The sequence below is a fragment of the Poeciliopsis prolifica genome, unplaced genomic scaffold (assembly GCF_027474105.1).
Source record: "Poeciliopsis prolifica strain line A6 unplaced genomic scaffold, Auburn_PproV2 SCAFFOLD005, whole genome shotgun sequence".
Taxonomy (NCBI): Eukaryota; Metazoa; Chordata; class Actinopteri; order Cyprinodontiformes; family Poeciliidae; genus Poeciliopsis; species Poeciliopsis prolifica.
The window spans coordinates 3,081,673-3,103,564 of record NW_026562380.1 but is presented as its reverse complement, the minus strand read 5'-3'; the positions used below and the strand labels follow the sequence as shown (position 1 = coordinate 3,103,564).

Sequence of the window (21,892 nt, the reverse complement as noted above, 5' to 3'; positions counted from 1 at the left end):
ATTTTAAAAAAATCTAGTTATCTAAAGGACACAGTGCTCTTAAAAATGTTGCAAATTTATTTGAAATGTTTACAAGACCACAAATTAACAATAAAAATCTATTTGCCTCAGGCTTTTCTACAGAAGGGGGAAAAAACCCCTCTGCTTTTGATGCTTGAAATGTTGTACAGTTTGGAGTGTATGTGTTGCTGATGTGGTGTGTGGTGCAAACCTAGAGCTGACGATGCCTGCAGGCTCCCATGGAGCTGATTAAATAGAACAGGGTTTTTGCAGTAGGTGACAGATTCTTTATTCATCTTTGCTCTGAAAACTGTAAAAACAACAAGCGCTTCCCTGAAGGCCTGATGGAAGCTGCTACTAATAAACAAGCCCTCACCTAAAAAAATTCTCCGTAATATTTTCAGAGATTATATTTATCAACAGTATATAATTCTAACAATACCCTTTTAACATCTCTATCAGTACCATAATATAGAAAAAATTTAAGAGAAATTTAGTCGGAAATTTGAAAAATATTACAAAGTGGTTTAAAATTGTGTGTACAAATATCTCAGACGTGACTCAAAATATCTGTTGTAACATTTACATTTTTCGTTAAGCATATATTAGTACTTCCTTTTTTCTCCTTGTTCCAATGTGCTGTTCACACACACTCGAATAGTCAACCAATTGACACTCAAACCCCCTTCTTCTCGCCTACTCCCACTCCCTGAAATGTGTCAAAAATCTGTTGGTTTCCTTCCCTGCTTTCCTGAAGAAGCAGGAATTTCCTTGGGAAACACTTTGCATTCCTGGGAACTCGAGATCCGGCTGTGCAGCCGAAGAGCGAGCCACTTCAGGTTTTGTCGTCTTTTTACTGTTTGTCAGCCAACAACAAACTCTCAGGAAAGGGTTGCCAGAACTGTTGAAAAGTTTTGCTGACCTGGCTCAGAGCTTTTTCATGGCTTGAATGTGGATGTTTAATTCCACACAGGGGAAGATGTGTTTGTCTTCTCTTCCTCCCCCGGTTTGGACCTCTGAATAGGGGGAGAAGAAGGGCCAGATTTACATGTGGGTGGATCCTGGGGTCCCAGTTAAAAAGAGATCTGAATTTCTGAACAAGCGAGTGAGACAAATGCACCATCTTCTCACACGGGAGAAGATCCTGTCAGCATGAAAACAATGGAAAATGTGTTTCTACTTGATTTTTCTAGAAAAAAATAAGATAACACCTTTGTCATTTATTACAGTGACAGATCTTGTACAATAATCTAATAAGTGTTGCTGTATTTACTCATCTGTTGTCATATTTGAGATAGCTGCAGTCATGCTTATTCTACTTTCTGAAATGATCCCTATGATTTAAATTATACAGACAATATTATAATATTCAGAATTTAAAGACAAATTTAGTAACATTAATGAAGATACCAGATACAAAGGCAGTGGAAGATTCCCAGCACTGGAATCTTTGCTTCATGCCTTTCCCTTTTCCTTCTACCCATTCCCTGTGCTAAATGCTGCAAATAAAGGCCACAAATAACCTGTGAAGAAAATTATCTTCTGGCCTTTGGTAAATAAAATGTACTTTGGTTATCCTAACGAATCTAAAACCAGAAAAGATTAATTTGATTTATTGTCAAATGGTGCGGGGAAAAAAACTCCAGCACACTCTGGGATTTGTCTGTTTAGTTTGGGACATAACAGCCTTTAGAGGGGTCATTTTTTAAAATAGCTTTAAGCTTGATGCCCTCCCCACTTTGTCTAATCACAGATTAAGTTCTCTGAACTGTCTGGAGCCCTGTTCCATCTCCGCAGCACCTCGCTACTGCATTCAGCCACCCCCTCTTCTGTGTTTTAAAATGATAAAAAAAACAATGGGATATTTGCTTCATAGATTAAAACCTAAGACTTAGTCAAATGATAATGAAATCCACCGGATTTAACTGACACCATTGGAGATATCGGGGCCGGTTTGCTAAGGTTGTGCTTTTCTTTCTGCATGGATTGAGAGAAACGCAAGAATCTCTGGAGAACTTAGAGGCTTTATACATCCAGTCCATTAGTCATTTGGAAATGTCGGGCCTCGGGAGGTGAACTGGAGAGCATACTCAGCAGGCTGGTTCAGGCTGCTATTGTTCATTCCAAATGACACTGATGATACAGGAGGATTATATGCATCAACTGTTCTATCATTGTTATTGAGTAATGTGAAGAAGTGATTCTTTTCTCTGAGTAAATTTTGTTCTGAAAGGAAAAGTCTTACAAAGGTGCTATGGCTTAATTAAGGCATTTATGAGAGATGCTAACCCCAGGTCTCCAAGGCCATTTTTCTTTCTGAAAGAGCTTCTCTACATAGCAGTGAATAGTTTTGGAGTTAAAGAACAGTCAGCCACCAAATGTCAGCTTGAAATATAAATAATAAAACTCAGTTGATATTTCAGCCTAAGTGCCAGAAATGGTTTCAGTGTAGATCCAACCAAAAGAAAACCACAAATCTTTGTTTTCCCATTATTTTTGTTTGAGAAAAAAAAAAAAAAAAAAACTCTTTGTGTCTGACTCAGATTAACATCAGATCAAATGAGTTTTGTCGTCTGACTGTTAAACAAAAGCACCCAACAGAAAAAGATCTTTTCACTATCCTCTGCTCTTTTGTCTGCTGTATTGCCATTGGAGTCAAAGCATTCTCTCGCACTGCTCTGCTGGATGTTGTGATGATGCTGGTAGGGAGTGATCTTTGAGTTTGCGTGCTTAGTTTCTCACTCCCAGTGATGTTTTTCGACTACAATCAGAAATTTGAATGAGATTGTATTGATCTGGAGAAGAATTTGTCTGCTCTGACTTGCTAGCAGCTGTGAATGTCTAAATTGGCAAGATTCAAAGAACAGCAGCAATTGACACAAATACTGTTGGACCCTGTTATTTAATGGCCTTTTCTTTTTTGATTTACTATGCTTTCAATATAATAAACTCTCCAGGGTCTTTTCATTTTACATATGCATGCTGCATATGTCAGAGTAGTCTGTTTGTAGTCATTGGTTATCTCTTCTCAAACTGTACAGTGGGTGAAGTGTCTACTTCTGTGATAAATTAGCTGCGTTAGAGAAGTTTTTCAAAGGTTGAGGGGTTCTATGGTGTTGAAGTACTTTGAGTTAGTGACAGAAAAACCAGAGCCACTTCAAGTTTTTTTTTTATTTTTATGCAGCTGAAAGCACTATTAAGTTAGACATGTAATCTATCAGTTGCATAAATATTTTAGTAAACTCTAAAACTGGAATTTGAACTGATGTTTGATTAATTAATGTGGTGTCTGGATGTAAACGAGCTGAATTTATAAAGCACTTTTCCAGTCATATTGACCACTCAAAGTGCTTTACACTAGAGAAACATTTATACACCAATATGCAGACTGGTTGGCAACTTAGGGATAAGTGCCTTGCCCAGGGGCACATGGACATGGAACAAGAAGATGCCGAAATTCAACAATATTGTGATTGCAAGACGACAACGACTCCTCCTAAAGTCACCTTAATTTAGGAATTATAACTACTATCACTTCTGCCTATTTTTAAACCGTAATATTTCCAAATTTGGCTCATTTAAAAGATACTAACCTGAATAAAATTGCCTTTAATTTTTTGAGGAAAATTTGTTTAGTTTGTTAGTAGAAAAATTTAATCACAACAGAGGTCTTTAATAATATTTTAAACTCAGTCTGTTAATTAAGGCACATGACTTATTCATGTTTTGGAATGCAAAGTGTTTTCCACCACGCATCAAGTCAAAATAACCACAATTCAGTACAGTATCATCAACTGAAGATTATTTTTCACTCTTCTAACTTAAATAAAGTATTTCATAAGGTGAAATGTCTTTTTTCTACATTTACAGGGTGCCAACATGGGACCAAACCTCATATAAACTGTTTAATTTATCAAGAATAAATCTTCTCTGAAGAGGTTTGCATTTATTTGATCAGTTAATTTGACACACAGATGGTTCTTAAATGTAGCTTTACTGTTGACAGAGACAGAGGGACATTCTAATGAGACAGGCCATCTATCATAACATAATTTTAAAGCTCAGTCATAACATTGTCAGAGGCAGTTACATTTACAGGATTTACCTTCATCTGTAAATCTGGTTGCTTAGACACGATGTGAATTCAAGAAATGCATGCACTGAAAGATAGAGGGCCCACCCTTATTGATGATTAACTCTATGTTAGGTTGCACAGACAAAGCATCTCATATTTTCTGCCTCGTCTATGTTTTCAACTGTGGTATGGTGTCCTGTGGATGATCTGGTATTCTGTGTCCATCACAAACACAAACCTGCTGACTTTGTCGGTTTAAGGATAGAAAACAGACAAAAGAGATGTCAGCTACAGCAGTATCAGCAACAAAAGATAAAATTCATTCCAGCGAATTCCTGAAAATTACTGTCAAATCCCTGGAGGTTGTGAATGCACAACAGGTTTGTATTTTCTATTAAGCTATTGCTAATGAGACTGACATTTGACGATTAAATTGTGTTTTCTCTACAAGTTTACCATTCTCTATTTCCTACTTTTGCTATCAGGTTCTAGCAGAGCTTGTGATTCACTCTTCACTATTAGTAATCCTTTTGAAAGTGTGAGAGAAGCTCTAGTTTGAATCAAATGGGAATATAATCTGGTACTAAGCTGTAAAACACAGTACCATGTAAAGTTACATAAAATATGGCATTAATCCCAATAACAGTCGGATTGTACCATGGCTGGGCTCCTGACCACACTAATACTATATTATGGAGTATTAACATTGGCACAGCTCTTGCATCCTTCCGCTTCACAAGAATATCGTTTCATCTCAATCCATCATTGTCTTTTATAACATGTCTATTCTGATGGTGTAATGTCTAAGTGTTGACACCTATACTCCTCCACGCTGCTGCAAATTAAAATCCTCAGCAACAGTTGTTCTGCACAAAATAGATGGTAAGTGCTGAATAATAAAACTAAACACAAAAGAGTTAAACCATTCCCCTCTTCAAAATTGGTGATATTATTGCAACTTTTGGAGAGTGCTTTTAAAAGTTACAGCAAAAAAAAAAAAAAAAATCAGCAAATCCTGTTGATTGTGCAGAGCAGGGATCTTCAAATTCTGGTCTTATGGGTGGGTATTCTGCAACTTCTAGATCTTTCTCAGCCAAAACACATTGGCTGAGTTTGACACACCTGTTCTTGATTGATGAGGAGCACACTGAGAAGTCAAGCTGAATATTTAATAAGAAGGAGAGATTTTTATTGTGGTTTAACTGTACAGTGGGTCGCTGTCTATTCATGGTTCTTTGGGACATAACTCCAAATTAGTAGAAAAGTCAAATATCTTCCTCTATCTAAAATATCAAACAGAAAATACAATTTGGGAAGCTGAAATATCAACCAGCCAATCTAGAATTACCATAATTTTCCATGCCACTGACTAGCTATAACCCAAGAGCGGAGATGTGGAAGACTGTAAGCGGCTTCCCAAGACAGTTTGCATTGTACATAAGACAAATCTAGTGTTTAAACTTTTAAAACGGGTATTTGTGAGTGGTTTTAAATGGGTTCTCATGTATTGGTCCACTGTACAGGGGAAATTACTTGATATGGGTGTGCTTTTATGAATAAGTACGGCTTCATATAAGTAAAGATGTGATGTTCATCAGACTTGATGAACAACATCTATCTGTTTGCATACATTACTACTAAATTTAAATGTACCATTTTAGTTACATGAATGATAAATGAAAGACTTTACAAAACTTCCCCATAGGATTACGATGAAGTCCAGTGATGATGAAATGTCGCCATCTTTCCTGTTGAAGTTAAGTCAGTCTTACAAAGCATTGTTCAGTTGCTGACTCTATCTAGGAAAGAATAAGCACAACTCTGAGGGTGATTAAAGAACATTTTGTATTTTTTTCTATGCAAAAAACTATTTTGTATACCATTTTCATGTAAAATGGTATTTTATGTAGAACAAAATTACTACAGTTTTATTCAATTATATTTTCTCTGCGGTTCTCCAACACTTCCATACTGATCCATGGATTCTTCTGGCTGGACGCAAAGTATTGACATTCATAAGTCATGTTAAACACGCATGGACAGCTCTGAATCCTAAACTGTAGCTGTAAAACCTGGTTGCCTCTTAAACATTTATCTCACATAGGTTATATTCTTGTCATTTTTTAATATTACTTTTAGCTGTTAAACCTGACAATCACAAATCTGGCTTTGCTTTAAAAGAGACTTCTACTTTGTTTACTCTCCATGTTTTTTTCCACACTGTGACCATGAGAAGATTTCATTCAGGGATTTAAAGCTCAATCAGCATATGGCCATCTGGCACACATGACCAGATATTTGGGGTCTAAAAGAGGTTTTGATGGAAGCCCAAGTGCAGGCTAAGCTCTTATGGCACACACTTTTGTGTAAATCTCTTAAAACTGTTTTGGTCTTTTCTGGTTTGGGCCACTTTTGTTGGCCTAGGAATTAATTTAACTTTTTCCAAATAACTAACCATTAGTCTTCTTGCTTTTCCACAGCTTGCACAAAAGGCTTATCTTTCCATTCGATGTTGCTTTTTAGTTTATTAAGGAAATATATGAAAAAGACAGTTTGTTCATGATAGTGTTAATGAGTTTTTGGGATTTACAACATATAGTTTCAATATGTGGTTTTTGGCTTTGTACTTTGACAATTTAAATCAGATGCAGTAAGTGTGGTTGTTTTGTAGCCTGGGGAGATTTTAGTTGTTCCTTTTGCAAGTCCCCATTTTGAATAGAGTTGTACTTGTGCTTGGTGTTGGCAAATAAAATATTCAAAAGCAGTTGCTTTCAGAACAGCATTTCTTTTATTTGGGTTGAATTATACATTGAAACAAGAATAAACTGTGGCGTTATTATATAACCTAGTACTTTGGCTTTCGTCAGAAAGTGCCTTTTCCTCAGTGTTTTTTTTTTATCTGCCACTTATGTAGGACAGTACCACTCAATTTGAAGAACTGAAGAATTTAATGTAGAGCATTCTGTTACAGGATGCTTTATTTATTGAATTTCACTGTATTCTCATCACAAAGAATCAAGAAATGGTTTGTTGAAAGTAGTGAAAGTATTACTGGAAAATTTTTCTTTAAAGCTGAAACTCCTATGAGCACATACTGGACAAAAAGTGTCTCTTTTCATCCAGACCTCTGTTACATCACTCAGTCTTCATTCACCACTTCCCCCAGCTTTGTGCCCCTGACAAATGCTGTGCAGTGATCCGAAGGCATGGAACTGGCAAAACATCAACTAGATTGCTGACCAGGGAAAAGAATAGCAAAAGTGCCCCTTCTGTTGTGGCAGGATATTGTTAAAGTCAGAGTGCTCCTTTGCCGTATCTTTGGGTCAGATCGCTGAGCAGCCGGAACATAACAGCTATGCCGCACAGTCACTTTTTAAGCCATCATATCTCAGTTTTTTTAATTTATTTTTTTATTTTTATATGCAGCAATGATATGATTTGGCATTGGGAAGAGACTGTATAACCTGTTGTCTGAAAGTCAAATACAAAAAAAAACAAAAAACAATTACTCCCCTCTCCTTCATTTACTAAATGCATCATAACTAAGAACTGCCATCCATTAAAACATTTATCTATAACATGTACTCCTTTAATTTTGATTTAAGCCAAATAAAGATTGGGGACATGCAGTGTTAGGGTTCTTGTTCAGGCTTAGTCTGTATCATGTATCATGTATCATCTGTTGATCATGGTCGATATGTCTATGTATCCAGCCTCAGTTTATCATTTCTAACCATTGTAGAAATACCTGCCAGAACTTCATAGGGGAATTTTGAATTTATATTTCAAAATTCCTGGCTGAAAGGAGCTATCACCTTGAGAAGTATCACTCTGGAAAAGTAGATGATTTTAAAGTGAAAAGTATGTGGCAGTCATAATAAAAGTACTTTTCCTTAGAAAAATAATTGAATGGTCCGACATTAGAATTGACTGGTCAGAACCTGAAGATAACTGGAAATTCTTAGCCAGAAGAAAGTTTGATCAGTTCATCTCTTAATGTCAAGTATCCCCATGGCTGCAACTGCTGCTATTTTTGGTAGACCCATAAATTAGTGTTTTTGTTTGAAATTGTACTATCACAAAGATGTCCAGAAATAGCACAGTGATAGAGACCACATGTACTCTGAAAGTGGAAGCATTTCTTTGGCTGACGGCCTTGAAAGAAGATGATTTAGATCTCATGAATCACTTCCTGCCGGAGAGACGGTTTTCTAAAATTCTTACAAACATGTATTCATTGTTTCAAGCAGAACAACAGATCTTTTGTTAAATAAAAAGAACACCAACAGTGTTTCATATACGTTTTATGTGGATTCAGATCTAAAGATACTTCCTTTTTGGAGATTTGCAACACAACTTATTTTCCCTTAACTCATTTCATTTGTAATGTTAGACAGAGCTTTACGTCTAAGTTTACCTCTCTACAAATTATGTTCTTTCCCAGATGCCTCCAGTCACATAATCCATTATTATACCATTTCCAAATGTTTGAAGGCACAAGAATTTCAAAGTATGTTTATGTTTAAAAACTTTGCAGTGTCAGCGTAATGTAAACTGTGTGCTATCATATGAGACAGGGTCATCATTTTGCAAAAACTGCAGACAAAAGGCTTAGTACTGTTCCAAGTTTTGTCATCAGCAAAACCTGCAGGAGAAAAACCAGAGATGTCAGAGATTGCAGTCATTCTGCATTTTTGACTACCACCTCTTTGTCCATATTTAGGCCATCTCTGGCATTGCTTTGACAGAAAATAATTGTAGTAGAGACTTTGAATTGAGAGAAAATTATTTGTACAGCTATTGTTACTCTTAATGCTTATTAGTAGACAAATAGGTCCAATTCACCTGAGATTTTACAGAGATATACAAATCAATTTAATACCAGTATTTTTTAATCATTTTGATTCAATGACAAATATTGCTTAGCATTAGCTCTGTTAGTGCCCATGTCTAGGAAAGATAAGTTACTAATATGAGAATTGCTTGGTTATGAAAAACAAAGAGAGAGATTATAGGTAGTTGTCTTAATAGCTCATTTAATGGCTCTGTCTATCAAAGTGATTAGGTCAAAGATAGAATTATTAGAGAAATTGCATCCTCTATGGAAAACAAACAAAGAGATTATTCACTTATCTACAGCAGTACTTCAGCAAAAGACCGTTGGGAAAGCAAACCAGAGGGGTTATACACCTACTGAACTACATATTTATAGTCATAGACTTTGTACTGTGTAGTTATTGGACAGCTATGTATACAGTGTTGCACCTGTGAAACATGTTTATAGTCATAGCAGGTATAACTGTGTAGCAATGCCTATTTATATACAATTCATTTTGTGTACTCCGTGTCACTGCTCCATATGTCATTCAATTACTGCTTAATTGTTTTTGGTAAGATGCAATTTGTGTTTCATTGTCAAATTTTATTGACTTTCTGATGTCAATAAAATTTAATCTGAATCAGTCACAGTACACTGCAGCCAAAACAATGGCCTGCTGTAGAGAGTTTGTGCATGCTCAAAGCAGTATAAAGACCTTTGGTGCTTGTTTGTAGATAATGAGGAAATCCTTACCTCATAGATATGGTTCACATGACTTCTCCTAGACTCTGCAGAAACTAAATTTTTTTGGATGGATTTTATGCTTAGTTTGGGGTAAAGAAGGCCTTAAGAGACAGATGCATGTCAGCCATAAGCATGTTATAATGACTGTTTTGTCTGCTGTAATATTTGGCTGGTTTGCATGATGCAAAATACTTTACACTTTGAGGTGAAACATGTTGTTAATCTTTCTCTATTTTTAAAGGAGTCATAAGTCATGTTAGATACAGTCATCATTTTACCCGCGATTGCTGCAGTTTTATCTAAAGTCAAATATTTAACTACGGCAGAGTGGGTGCCCTGCCTGATAAGTAGTTTTGTTTGTTCAGCCCAGATTATTGTTGGATGGTTGTAGCCACAGATAAGTTATCTCACTTCACACATTAGTTTCAACAGTAGCTGTCTGCTTCACTTTGAAAAATGATGTATTATAATTATTTAATGATTCAGCCAAGAGCAGAGCAAGAAAATTCATCCGCTTCTTTAATGTATAGTTTTCTGTTGTGCTGATCCCTTTTTAAGGGACTCACTGGTAGCATTAAATTTCCTGCTAGTGCTCCTGTCTTCTTCAAAATGTCATAGTTCATAGCAAAACTACTTTAGTTGAGCATTTTATAAATTTGGATTTCTTTTTAGTTTGTTTTATCTGAAGAATCACCCTTGTTTTTGATTTTAATGGCCAACCAATGAACCAATGGTCACTGGCATCACATATTATAACAGACACTACTAATTAGGGCTGCAGCTAGCATTTAATTTAGTAGTCACTTAATCTGATAATTATCACATTGATTAATTATCAGATTAATAACAATTAATCATTTCAGCCTTCTACCTAGACAAAGATGCTTTTTTATTAATGGTAGAATTAAAAACATAGACTGGAATAAAGACATATAATATAAAAACAAATTGACATCTGTAGTAACAGTATTAAAGATGTCGCTTTAATACTATGTGCTAAAAGCAGTTTTAATTCATCATTGATGGTCTGCAATTTCAAAGGTAATGAATTCCACAGCTTTGGATCAGCGACGGCAAAGTAAAGGCTAAAAAAGGTCAACATTTAGTGAGTGACATGGAGAGAGTGATGGGCTTAGATGGAGCAGGGCTGCTCTGTTGCTGTTAGCGATGGCATATAGATTAAACATTTCAAGCTGTGAAGTGCTCAGACTCCGACTGGGCGCCAGTATGAAACTGTTCATTTTAAGATGACAGTAAAGCTCAGCCAGTCACTAGAAATGTCTGTCAGTCACATAAAATTATATTTTAATATTTTAAGATTTCCTTGCAGTATATGTTACTTTGAAGGAGACTTGATTGGAATTACAGTTGAATTACAGTTACCATCTTCACATGGTTCAATTTGAGTTCTCTAGTAAATCTTTCGTCATGCAGGGGTAGATCTGACTGAGTTTTAGGATGTTTTTACATATGAGATCTTTATTTTGTTTAAAATTCTGGTTCATTTCCCCACTTGATGTTTCTGTAGATGTCAACATAGCAACCTCTCTAGCATGGAGACCAAAACAATTATACCAAGACCAGAGGAGTTGATCTCAAAACGAACTCTAGAGTGGCTAGTGTATTGCGTTAATGTGACTCAATTCGATGTAGCTTTACTGAAATGCCTTCCTGTGCCCGGTATACATGTATGAGGTAGAATAAATAAAGGCAGTGCATGTTTTTTGTGACATATAAGCCCATATGTGACTTGCAACACATCTTCTCAAAATTATTCGGCTTACTTATTTGATAACTTTGCCTGAAAGAGTATCCAGAAACATGCTAGCGATTAAACTTGACTGTGGAAACATCGGGTCACTAAACTTTCTTGCCTGATAACAGGTTTTGGTTCATTTGGAACTTACTCTTTGGGAAAAGGAACCAAACTGCCAGAACAAGTTACAAGTTAGCAAGATCATCAACTGATTCAGTCCAAAGTAAACAAGTTATTGGTGTGAATAAATAGATAAATAAAAAATACAGACAACCATCTGCCCAGTCTCAACTCGTCCTCCTGTAACATAATTTGGAAGTTTGGAAATTTGAACCTGGAAATGTAATGTTTTTACATGAAAAATATGTAGGGGACCCTGTTTGTAGGAATGTGAAAAGCTCTCTTGTTTGGTTTATTTGTTGTAGTTAAAATAAAACCACATCAATACATGAAAGACATTAAATTCTACAGCTAGGAAGCAAAATGTTAGCTGAAATTCTTGTTTCCTGTATTTGCAGTTTTCCTTCCAGAGTGAAGGCATGGCTGTTGGTTGTGTTTTTCTCTCCAGAGATTTAACCAGGCGCTAATCAGATCTGTTGATAGACAGGGAAATAGGTTTCCTAGATATAACAATAACCTGGATTTCTATCCATGAACAGTCAATCAGAAGGGTTTACCAGTGAAAACAAAAAAAGTGCCAGCGGTGCCCCTTAAAGGGGCTTATCAGCTGGGGCACAGAAAGAACACGTGTCACTTATCTTTGCATTGCACTAAGTGTTTGTAGATATCTAGATCTAGAGACGACTGCATAGAACCTTCTCTCTTGACTGTTGACATAGTTTTTGGTACAGAACTATGTTTTGACTGATAGCGACAGGGAAACCATCTTTTGTGCATCAGTACTAGCAATCTTTTCTAAATTTCCACTCCTAACTCCGTGCATTTCTGTAGCTACTTTAACCAAATATTTGTTATATTTTTTAATAACACCTGGTCTGTCTGAAATGACTCTTTGGGTGTCAAAGCGAACTGGCGCAGAGTAAAGGGACGTCCGGGCACTGGGCCAGAACAGATGGCAATGAGTTTCATTTACAACAAAACACAGTGGCAGACAGGAGTGGAGATACTTGTGTCTCGTAACAAAGGGATTTCTGGCATCCTATCTGACCCCTCCATCAGCAGCAGATTGTTTTAATTACATGTGAATTTGGGTCCTCTGAGACGACATGAAAACTCACAGTGATGATGAGCTGGGAATGATGAAATATCAGCCTTTCTTTCATAAATCCTGCCAAAGAAAGCCACGGCTGGATAATGATCTTGTAACCAAACATCAATGAGTCTGCTTTATTAACTCTTTGACTATTTAAGCCTCAAATATATGTGCAATGTACATTCCTTATGTGGCTTAATGTAAATAATCCAGCACCACCATTCCATGCATCTGATACTGTATAAATAGTGTGGTAAATACCAAACCAAGACACAACTTGAAAATAATTGTATTTTTGGAGCATTATTTTTGTTTGAGGGGTTATGACTGAAACACTAACACATTTATAACCAAATAGACTTATTTTATTGTTCTCACAAAGAATACTGCTAAAAATTATGATAAAAATCCATATCACCCATCTTGGGGGTGGGGGGAGGCCATTAAGTTTCATCTATCTACTCGTTGTTAGTAAACTACAAATAATCAGACCAGCCCAGTGCTAGAAACAGAGGTGAGCAGGAATTGCTTTTGATATGCTTATAGCAGCTAATCAATCATTTATCTGAACTTTCTGTCTGGTTTCAGTGACTACACATAAGATTGAAGCTTTTGTATGCACTTGTGGACTCATATATGAAAAATGTTAATAATTCACCACCTTGTCAGCAACGTTTTTATTTCAGGAGCACAGTAATTTTGGAATATATTCAAAAGTATTCTTTATTACAAGTCAGGAATTTAGATGTATATTTTTTTGCAGTATGCTTTTCAAGGCAATAAAAAATATTGAAGTTAAAAACTGACAAAACTTATATTTTTAATAAGCAGCAGATGGCTATGCACATAAGGCTCTGTTTCTTATAGTAAAGTGGTGTTGTAAACCAACAATATAAGTGATGTTTTCTACCTCATTTTAAACAAAATTCTGATGTTTAGTATCCAAAAAAAAGGACTGCTTTGCATAATCTGTGGTCTCTGTTCTTAGTGCAGACTCCTGCTACTGATTTTTATTTTTTTTTCCTGTAATGATGGTGCTACTTTTTCTAAGTGCTTTTTTTGCTGTTTGTTGTTTCCCTCAGGCTGTGCAGCCTGACACTGAAGAAGCTGGTCGTCCTCAAAGAACTGGATAAGGAGCTGAACTCGCTTTCAATAGCTGTCAAAATCCAGGTTGGTAACTTAACCGCCTATTTGTGATGAGAAAAGATTCATTGTCAAGACCCTTGAAAGTGGCGTATCTCAGCCTGAACCCAGTGCTTCACTTTGTGTCTGCTTCCTGGTCTAGATTGTTGGCCTGGTTGATAAGACATTCACCTAATCCTGCTGCAGGATAAAACCCTCTTTAGCTGCGCCGAAAGCCCCAGTGCCTTACTCAGGTGGCAGTCCGGCTTACTGCTCTAAGCAGGAGCATTAGCACCTTTAAGTAGGATTGTGCATCTTGCATTGATTGCTTGTGCATACATGTGCTTGCAACATTTATCTTGAAAACTTTGTCATCTTTGCTTTGAATTATTATTTAATGATTTCACATAAAATAAACCACTCTGGATCCAACATTGAATCTCACTCTTTTCAGACAGTCTGGTGTTTAGACAGGAATTTTAATTTTATACAATTTATTATGGAAATCAAGACTGGTATCTCAAGCTCACAGACGCGGCATAGAATTGTGTTTGGAGAGAAAAAATATGGCTTAAAGCATGACATGAATCCGTCCTGACAGACAGAAGCCCCATGTCAACTGTGCAGCAGCTCAGGCTGTCATGAAAACAGTGGGAAACACACACTGCCTATTGTACATTCACATGGGAAATTAGCTCAGCAGTTAATACTGAACTCTTTGTTTAATGTTGTTCAATATTCTATCAATTTATAAATTCAAATGTGCGTTCATACATCCCTTGAAGCATCAGTCAATATATCTATTCGTCCAGGCATTCCTCCGTTCATTCACACATGCATCTCTACCATGTCTGAATGCATATGTTGATTCATACATCCATTCATCTGGTGATGGATTCATGCATTCATTTGGGATCAATTTGTGCAGAGTTGATGCGTTATCTTAGTTTTCATACCAAAATTATAACTATTTTCAAATCCTTCGCCTGCTCAGATATAACCTGAAGATAATCATCAGCTTATCTTCTTGTGAATAAGACTATGGCGGTTAAAATATTCTACTTGTGACTAGGCCTGTCACAATAAGCAATTAATCAATAAATTTCACAAATGAAAAGAAACTTGATTAATCGTTTTTCTCTTTTCTCTCTCTTTTTTACCAAAAACTGAGTGAAAAAAGTCTTCAATGTGGTGCTTTGGTCTCATCTAGCCCTTTAAAAAAAAAAAAAAGATAATTTTGGTTACAGAGACTTCATAATTTCATTTGTTGTTTCTTTTGCTCTTTTTATTCATTTGGGATATTTAAAAAGTCCTCCAGTTCCAGTGTTTAAATGTTCATTACAAGTTAAAGACCATTGATTCTTATTGATTCTTGAGAATGTGTTCTTGCATTATTGTGCCATTATTACTATTATATTACTTGAAAATGGCCTCAAAACTACAAGATTATCGTTTATCCCAATAAGTTCTGGGACTATTTATTGTCTAGCAAAATTTGTTATTGTGACAGGCCTACTTGTGACACAAACTCACTTGTAACCCAGAATGGTGATTCTCTATCAGGTCATATGCCAGACTGATCTGCAGTTGCACAGTGTTGGATTGCTGCCTATAGTTAGTAGTCTGACTGCATAGCTTAAAGCAATACAGGTACCAGCAAGCATAGCTGCAGTTAAAGAAACAGTCAGTTTCTCAGTTGTTTTAGTCATCAGTTGTTCTGATATAATGACCATGAAAGGTAAGGAGGATTAGGCGGAAGCTACAGGAGCTTTTTTTTTACTCTCTCCTTTAAATTAGATCACTAAATCTGAATCTATGTTTTTTTTTGGGGGGGCAGGGGGTTATGCATGATTGGAAATGTTTGCCTTTACATATTTCTTTTGTTCATATCAGATTTATTTTAGATCCAGATAAAAATCCCATACAGATCCTGTGCTAAGACTAGAAAATTGATGTTTCCAGATGTTCCCCATTCATTCTGATTCAGTTTCAGCTGTTTTCTTATGAAGAATAAGTGGAGCATCCTGTGGCTCAGTTGACAGGGCAGGTGCACAATACTAGGAAACTAGACCTCAACACAGCTGTCCTGGGCTCCACTCCCGTCCCAAGCCATTTCTTTGCTCCCTTTTCTGTCGCCTTAATGTGAAATGAATGTCACTTGTGCCACAAACTCTTAAAAAAAACAATCAGACAAAAATGTCAGTGTTACAATCTTAGATGTTCAAACTAAGTAGACTTACTTCAAAAGACTTGCAGCTGTACTTGCAACAAAAAGTGATTCCATAATGTGCTGACACAGCAGAGCCTAGAATACAAATAATGGCATAGTTTTCAGAGTTTAATTTGTAAAGAAAAGAAGAGTTGGAATCCGATGTAAGAGTTCTTCTCTCCAGTGCTGCCAGTGCATGCTCAGTGTAAGTTATTGCTGCACAATTCTAAAAATGATGCAACCGGGTGGTTTCCCTTGATGGAAAACCTTTTACCACTTGGCACAGTTAAATAAATTTTATTGTATCGTTTTATAACTTTGTGAAACTGAAATGTATGCAATTTAATTGAAAATCAAAGACTGAATTGAACTTTGACTTCACAATTACACATCGCATATTGTTGGTACTGCGATGGACTCGCGACCTGTCCAAGGTGTCCCCGTCCCTCCCCCGAAATGTCTCGCTTGAGAAAATGGATGGATGGATTTTGTTGGCATATCCCATAAAATACCAAAGAAATTCATTGAAATTTGCATCCCACTTTTGCAATCCACTGCCTATGTAACAAACAACCAACTGAACACCAGAATTGTATAAATAGTCATTTGCATTGGTTTGGTTTAAAGGCCATCAAAAAAAAATGTTTATCTTGTATTTAATTAATGAACATTGACCTAGTCATTATGAAAACTAAATAGTTACTCTGCAAAACTGCATAATGCTACTTAAAGAGAAACCATGGCATCCTCCTGCTGTTGCCGTCCTGAAGGTAAAGGCGGCCAAACAAGTGTGGCCGTATCCATGAGCTACGCTATCTCCGGAGCGTGAAATCTCCCCATTTCTGCTGAGCTGCCCCGAGGACAGCTGAGTAAAGCTCTGCTCGCCGCAGCTCTGGAATTGGAGCATTAAATGCATTTTCCAACTGGTTTAGTGAGGAGGGAAAAACAGACGACGAGGAGATGAAGGAACAAGTTGAGAATATGCCGAGAATCCCATGGCTTTGTTTTTACAATGAATAAGAAAAATTCTTGTTTTACGTCATTGCTTGTCTGTTGAACACAGTTGATGGTTATCTCTCATCAAACTCATCAAGTTAAGTAACAGGCAAGCTCAGGCTCAGCCCTTGTAACGGGTTTCCATATAGATAGTCTCCAGGCCTCCATAGTTGTAATGAGGATGTATTCTTGTTTTTTCTGGGCATAGTTCTTGTGTCAGAGTTGGTTCTTATCATACTCTACAAGTACAGTATGTTAAACATGTTAAAAGCAGCCCGAAGCTTTTGTATTCAGAAAAATTTACAATGAATTCTGACACAAATGGTGCACAGTTCTCATTTGATTGCAAGTTGCTGTCAGAAAAGCTTTGGTGTGCAGCATGCTGAGATATGATCCAATTATATTTGTGTGTGCCTTCATCAGTGTGTGTTGGGTGGAAGCAGAAGCCTCCGAAGTCTTGTGAAACCTCTGTAATATAATTCCCCACCAAGCACTTTGAGTGACCTGAACACACTTCCTGTCATTGCTGCAAACAAGAGATTCAGTTCAGAGTTTTTAATGTGTTTAAAAAGATAGCCATAGGGGGAAATATGACATTGAACTTATTTTTCCATGAGCTGGTAGTTGCTTGGAGGCTTTGCTAACTAAGCCCGGCATCTCTCCATCCTCTTGTGGCCCCTGAGAGATTGTTGTAGGAGCTGAAGCTGAGAGTGGAAGGGGGCCTGAGGATATTGAGTGCAAGCTTTCCTTGCCAAGGTTGTGCCGTTTCAGTGTCCCTAGGTTGTTTTTTTTTTGCCTTGATTCATTGTACTAGTCAATGGGCATGCAAAAGGACTACATACAAGGCCTCTTTGTGGACCTGATGTGGACAAGGTCAGACTCAAATTTATCCTAGTTTTTCTTGTTATACCAACACAAGAACCACAGCTACTGTGAAAGGCCTATTCCTCTTTTTTGTATTGAGCGAGTATGTTTTATTTCAGAAAGCTCATAACTTATGAGCTTTCAGAAGCTAGGGCTGCATGTTGGAAGCTAAAACTGTTGTGCAAGAAAACAAAGCAGCAGCTGAAGCTAAAATTGATGTGAAGGTTTTTGTTGTGTAAAGGACTCACGGTGCTTCCATCTCCACAAAAATATATTTAAAAAGTTGCTTCTGGCCGATCTTTGCTGTTTTAGCAGTGAAACAACATTTTAATACTGTACCTTAGCATTTTCATACTGCAATAGAAAACTCTCCGTCCATCAATTATCTTACACATGTATTCCTACAGACGTCAGAAGGGGTCGCGGGTCAACACAGAGACAAACAGGACAAACAACCATGTACGCACGCACCCACACTTAAGGAGAATTTCGAGGGACCAGTTCACCTGACAGTCATGTTTTTGGACTTTCAGAGTATCTGGAGAGCAATCACGAAAGCACACGGAGAACATGCAAACTCCATGCAGAAAGACCTCAGGCAGGCAATAGAAAACGAGTGTTACTGAATATATTGTTGGCATCGAGAGCCTGAATCAATTGAACCTAAATAGTTATCTAACATTTACTGTGGTTCAAGTAGTTCTTTGATACTGTGTACCACTGGTATTCAGAGGTTAGTAACTACAGCCACCTGCAAATACCTGAAATATACAAATATTTCAGACCCCCTTTAAAAAGAGAGACAAAATAACAGTAGCATAGCACAAAAGCAAACGGGTTACACTGTCTGAAATATTACTGAGTGAGTTGATCAACTGTACCGGCTATGATTTGGAAATTTTGGTAACGCTGTGCTTAATGCCTTACCAACTTCACCATTACATCATTATTCAGGAATTTATTCTTGAGGAAGTCTTAAGTTAATTAGAATGTGTACTAGATACGTGAGCTACGCTTGGAAGATTTGTGAACCTTTTATTTGTCGCTGTTGCCAGAACTGTTGCACAACAAAAGTCTGCTTACAACAAGCGTGCCTCTAAACTTGTTACTCTAACCTGATGAGTTGTTGGTAGCTTCATGCTTTCCTGTTTTTAGGATTACAACCAACAGAACAAGAAAATTGATTGTGAAGTTAATCTGAAATCTGTAATTCAAAAGTAACTTCATGGATTAAATCCATGGCATGCAAGAGAAGCATATTAAAGCCTGGCAGAGGTCGTCCGGGGACATGCTGAGCGCTGTTTGGCTTCCGCTATGAAGAGACTGCCACGACCGGTTGTATTTAAATCCTCAGGCAGCCATCTCCCAGAATTAGCACAGGTGATGACTTTGTCTTAAGCAGAATAGCAAGCATTAGATAAGAAAGCTTAATGTGGTTTCAAGTAGCAACTTGAATCAGTGGCTGTGCTTCTCCAACAGAGAATATTGGCTGCAATAGTTAACATTACAGCATCATACCAGGGTAAAGATTTGGCTGATGCATATTTAGAGCTCTCAAAAAAAATATTTCTCTTATTCTGCAAAAAACAAAAAAAGAACCCTGCTCTCTAGGGCAAAGTGATAGAGTTGAGGACTGTTTGTTCAAGGGTACGGGTTGGTGTGACTCTGCATGAAGGTGTGAATGTGGAGCAGGCCTATTCTAAAGAAAGAAAAAAAAAAGAAGAAAAAAATAAGACTTCCAGACTTGCTCACTGTTGTCTGAGAAGATAATCTTTTTTAAAGCTTTTTTTCTATTTGCATTAATTAATTCTGTTTAGGCTCACTTACTTTTCAGCAATACCTGTTGGCAAATTTCACATTGATGTATTTAAGTCTGATTTATTTTTGACCTTTGTTCCCCAGATTCCACATGTTTTGCTCTACTGGTAGAAATGCATTGACGAAAAAGACGGCCCTCTGCCTGAACCTAAAGTTTATCTTTAGTAATTATTCATCAAATTTTAACATTTACTTTTCTTTGCCTCACAGGGCTCGAAGCGTCTTCTGAGATCAAACGAGTACGTCCTCCCTCCCAGTGGACTGATGGAGACCGACCTGGAGCTCACCTTCTCACTACAGGCAAGCCGTCTCACATTCTACTGCAAACTCTCACGCAGATGTCACTGCATCTTAAAAGTGCTGCTGAAACATTTTCTTTCATTGTAGTTATTTTTGTTTCATGCCCAAAGTGATTTAAGTATTGAGCATAGCCTAGTAGTCAGTAATTATGACACATGTATGCACATGCTAAAGGTAACTTTTGCTTCATAAAACAGTGGTTTCCAAACTTTACAGATTTTGACCTCTAAGGAAAATTCAGGTCGTAAATAAACTTAACTCTTTAGTATGCAGGCATTTATACAAAGGTAAATAGTGGCACAAGGATAACAGAATCGGTATCAGTAGCTGGTATGTTGATTAGCATGTTGCTTTTATTTATTTTACAACATTTCTAAAATACATATGCTTTCTCATCATCATAATTGGGATCCCAACCTCAGCTTCTGGTACTGCTTGAAAAAACGACCCGCTTTTGAGTTGTTCAGGGCCACCTATCTAGGTTTGGAGGCCCTTTTTCAACAGCTGTTATATGGTGAAAAATTTTAGAAAATTCAAAAAAAGTAAAATAATTCTCTTTTAAATCATGTTTTAATTAGGATCAATAATCGTATGCTTGTTGATTAGATGTTGTCGTCTGAGTTTTTGATTATAGAAAGTTTCAGCAGAGGAATGTTTGAAAGGAACAGTTTGAATCACACGAAAACTTCAGCTTGTAAAAGTTGAAGCAATAAGTTCAGCCAACTTATAAAACCAGCAACTACAGATGATTATTATGAGAACATTGTGGACCTAAAAGGTGAGAAAGTTATTTGAAAAATTTAGTTATGGTTTCAAAAAGGTACAAGTCCACATAAAAAAAAATCTACCTTCTGACTAAAGATATATGTGGTACAACAGTGAGGGATTAAATTCTGAAATAGTACAGATACCTTGATAGACTTCAGTGGAAGAATCTTTAATGATTCATTTTCAGGATGTGTTGGCAAATATTGCAGTAAAAACAAAAGAAATCCTTGTGTAAACAGATTGCTTTTTCTTCTCCATATCACCTGAATATTGAAATTATGTATATGTGGACTTGCTTTAAAAATGTAAAAATTATAGTCCTTCGGGTTATAGAAATGGTCTAAACTTAGCATCAGAATTTTGTTTTTTTTAAATCGAACAGATTAATTAATTTGACTGATTATAATTTAGAATATTTACAATTGAATACTTGGATAGTTGTTTTAATCTTCAAAAAATACATACAAATTTAATCATAAGCAGGTTCACCCTTTTTGTCTTTTTTTTTTTTTACTTTGTAGGACTATAGAAACAGATGAAATGTATTACAGTGAGTTATGTGTTTTCCTCCGATTCATTACAGTATCCACACTTTCTAAAGAGGGACGCCAACAGACTGCAAATCATGCTGCAGAGACGGAAGCGTTACAAAAATCGAACCATCCTGGGCTACAAAACGCTGGCTGTGGGAGTCATCAATATGGCCGAGGTAATGTCCCCTCATCTGGGGGTGGAGTGCTTTCACCCGCTTCATTTCATGTGTCATTCTCAGTCGTTTTGCTTGAGAAGTGCGCTATTTTGCTCTGAGCTTGTGGACGTGTTCTACCTTGCTCTACTTGCAAGAGAGAATGGGCTCCTGTGATTCATTTTTATCAGACAGCGCTGTGTGAAATGATTGACCATCTGGTGGTTACTTCATACATGCTATATTAGACCAAAAAAAAAATCTAACAAAAAAATAAAAAACCTGTCTATTCATTGTTGATTGACTGTTGAAATATATATGTAATCTGGTTTGTTTGAAAAAGAATTAGATAATTTACTATTGAGTCTTTTTACTTCTTTTGTAAAGAAGACAGAGTGAGGAAATTATGACAGAATAAGGATATCTGACCACAGACACTCAACTGAATCATCATGCTTACATGTTGTTGGCTTGAAATTAACCCTGATAGGATAGATACCAATGTTTTGTTTTTTTTTTTTAA

General features: G+C 36.7%; 1 protein-coding gene across 2 annotated transcripts in view; it reads left to right on the top strand.

Moving 5' to 3' along the window:
- Nucleotides 1–21,892, top strand: part of zmp:0000000755 (phosphofurin acidic cluster sorting protein 2) — a 51,262-nt gene that overhangs the window by 7,490 nt on the left and 21,880 nt on the right. For both annotated transcript variants that reach the window (XM_055030023.1, XM_055030022.1), the window contains exons 2-4: nucleotides 13,690–13,777; nucleotides 19,827–19,916; nucleotides 21,268–21,393. In XM_055030023.1, coding sequence (XP_054885998.1) covers nucleotides 13,690–13,777; nucleotides 19,827–19,916; nucleotides 21,268–21,393 — 304 coding nt within the window. The remainder of the gene's footprint in view (nucleotides 1–13,689; nucleotides 13,778–19,826; nucleotides 19,917–21,267; nucleotides 21,394–21,892) is intronic.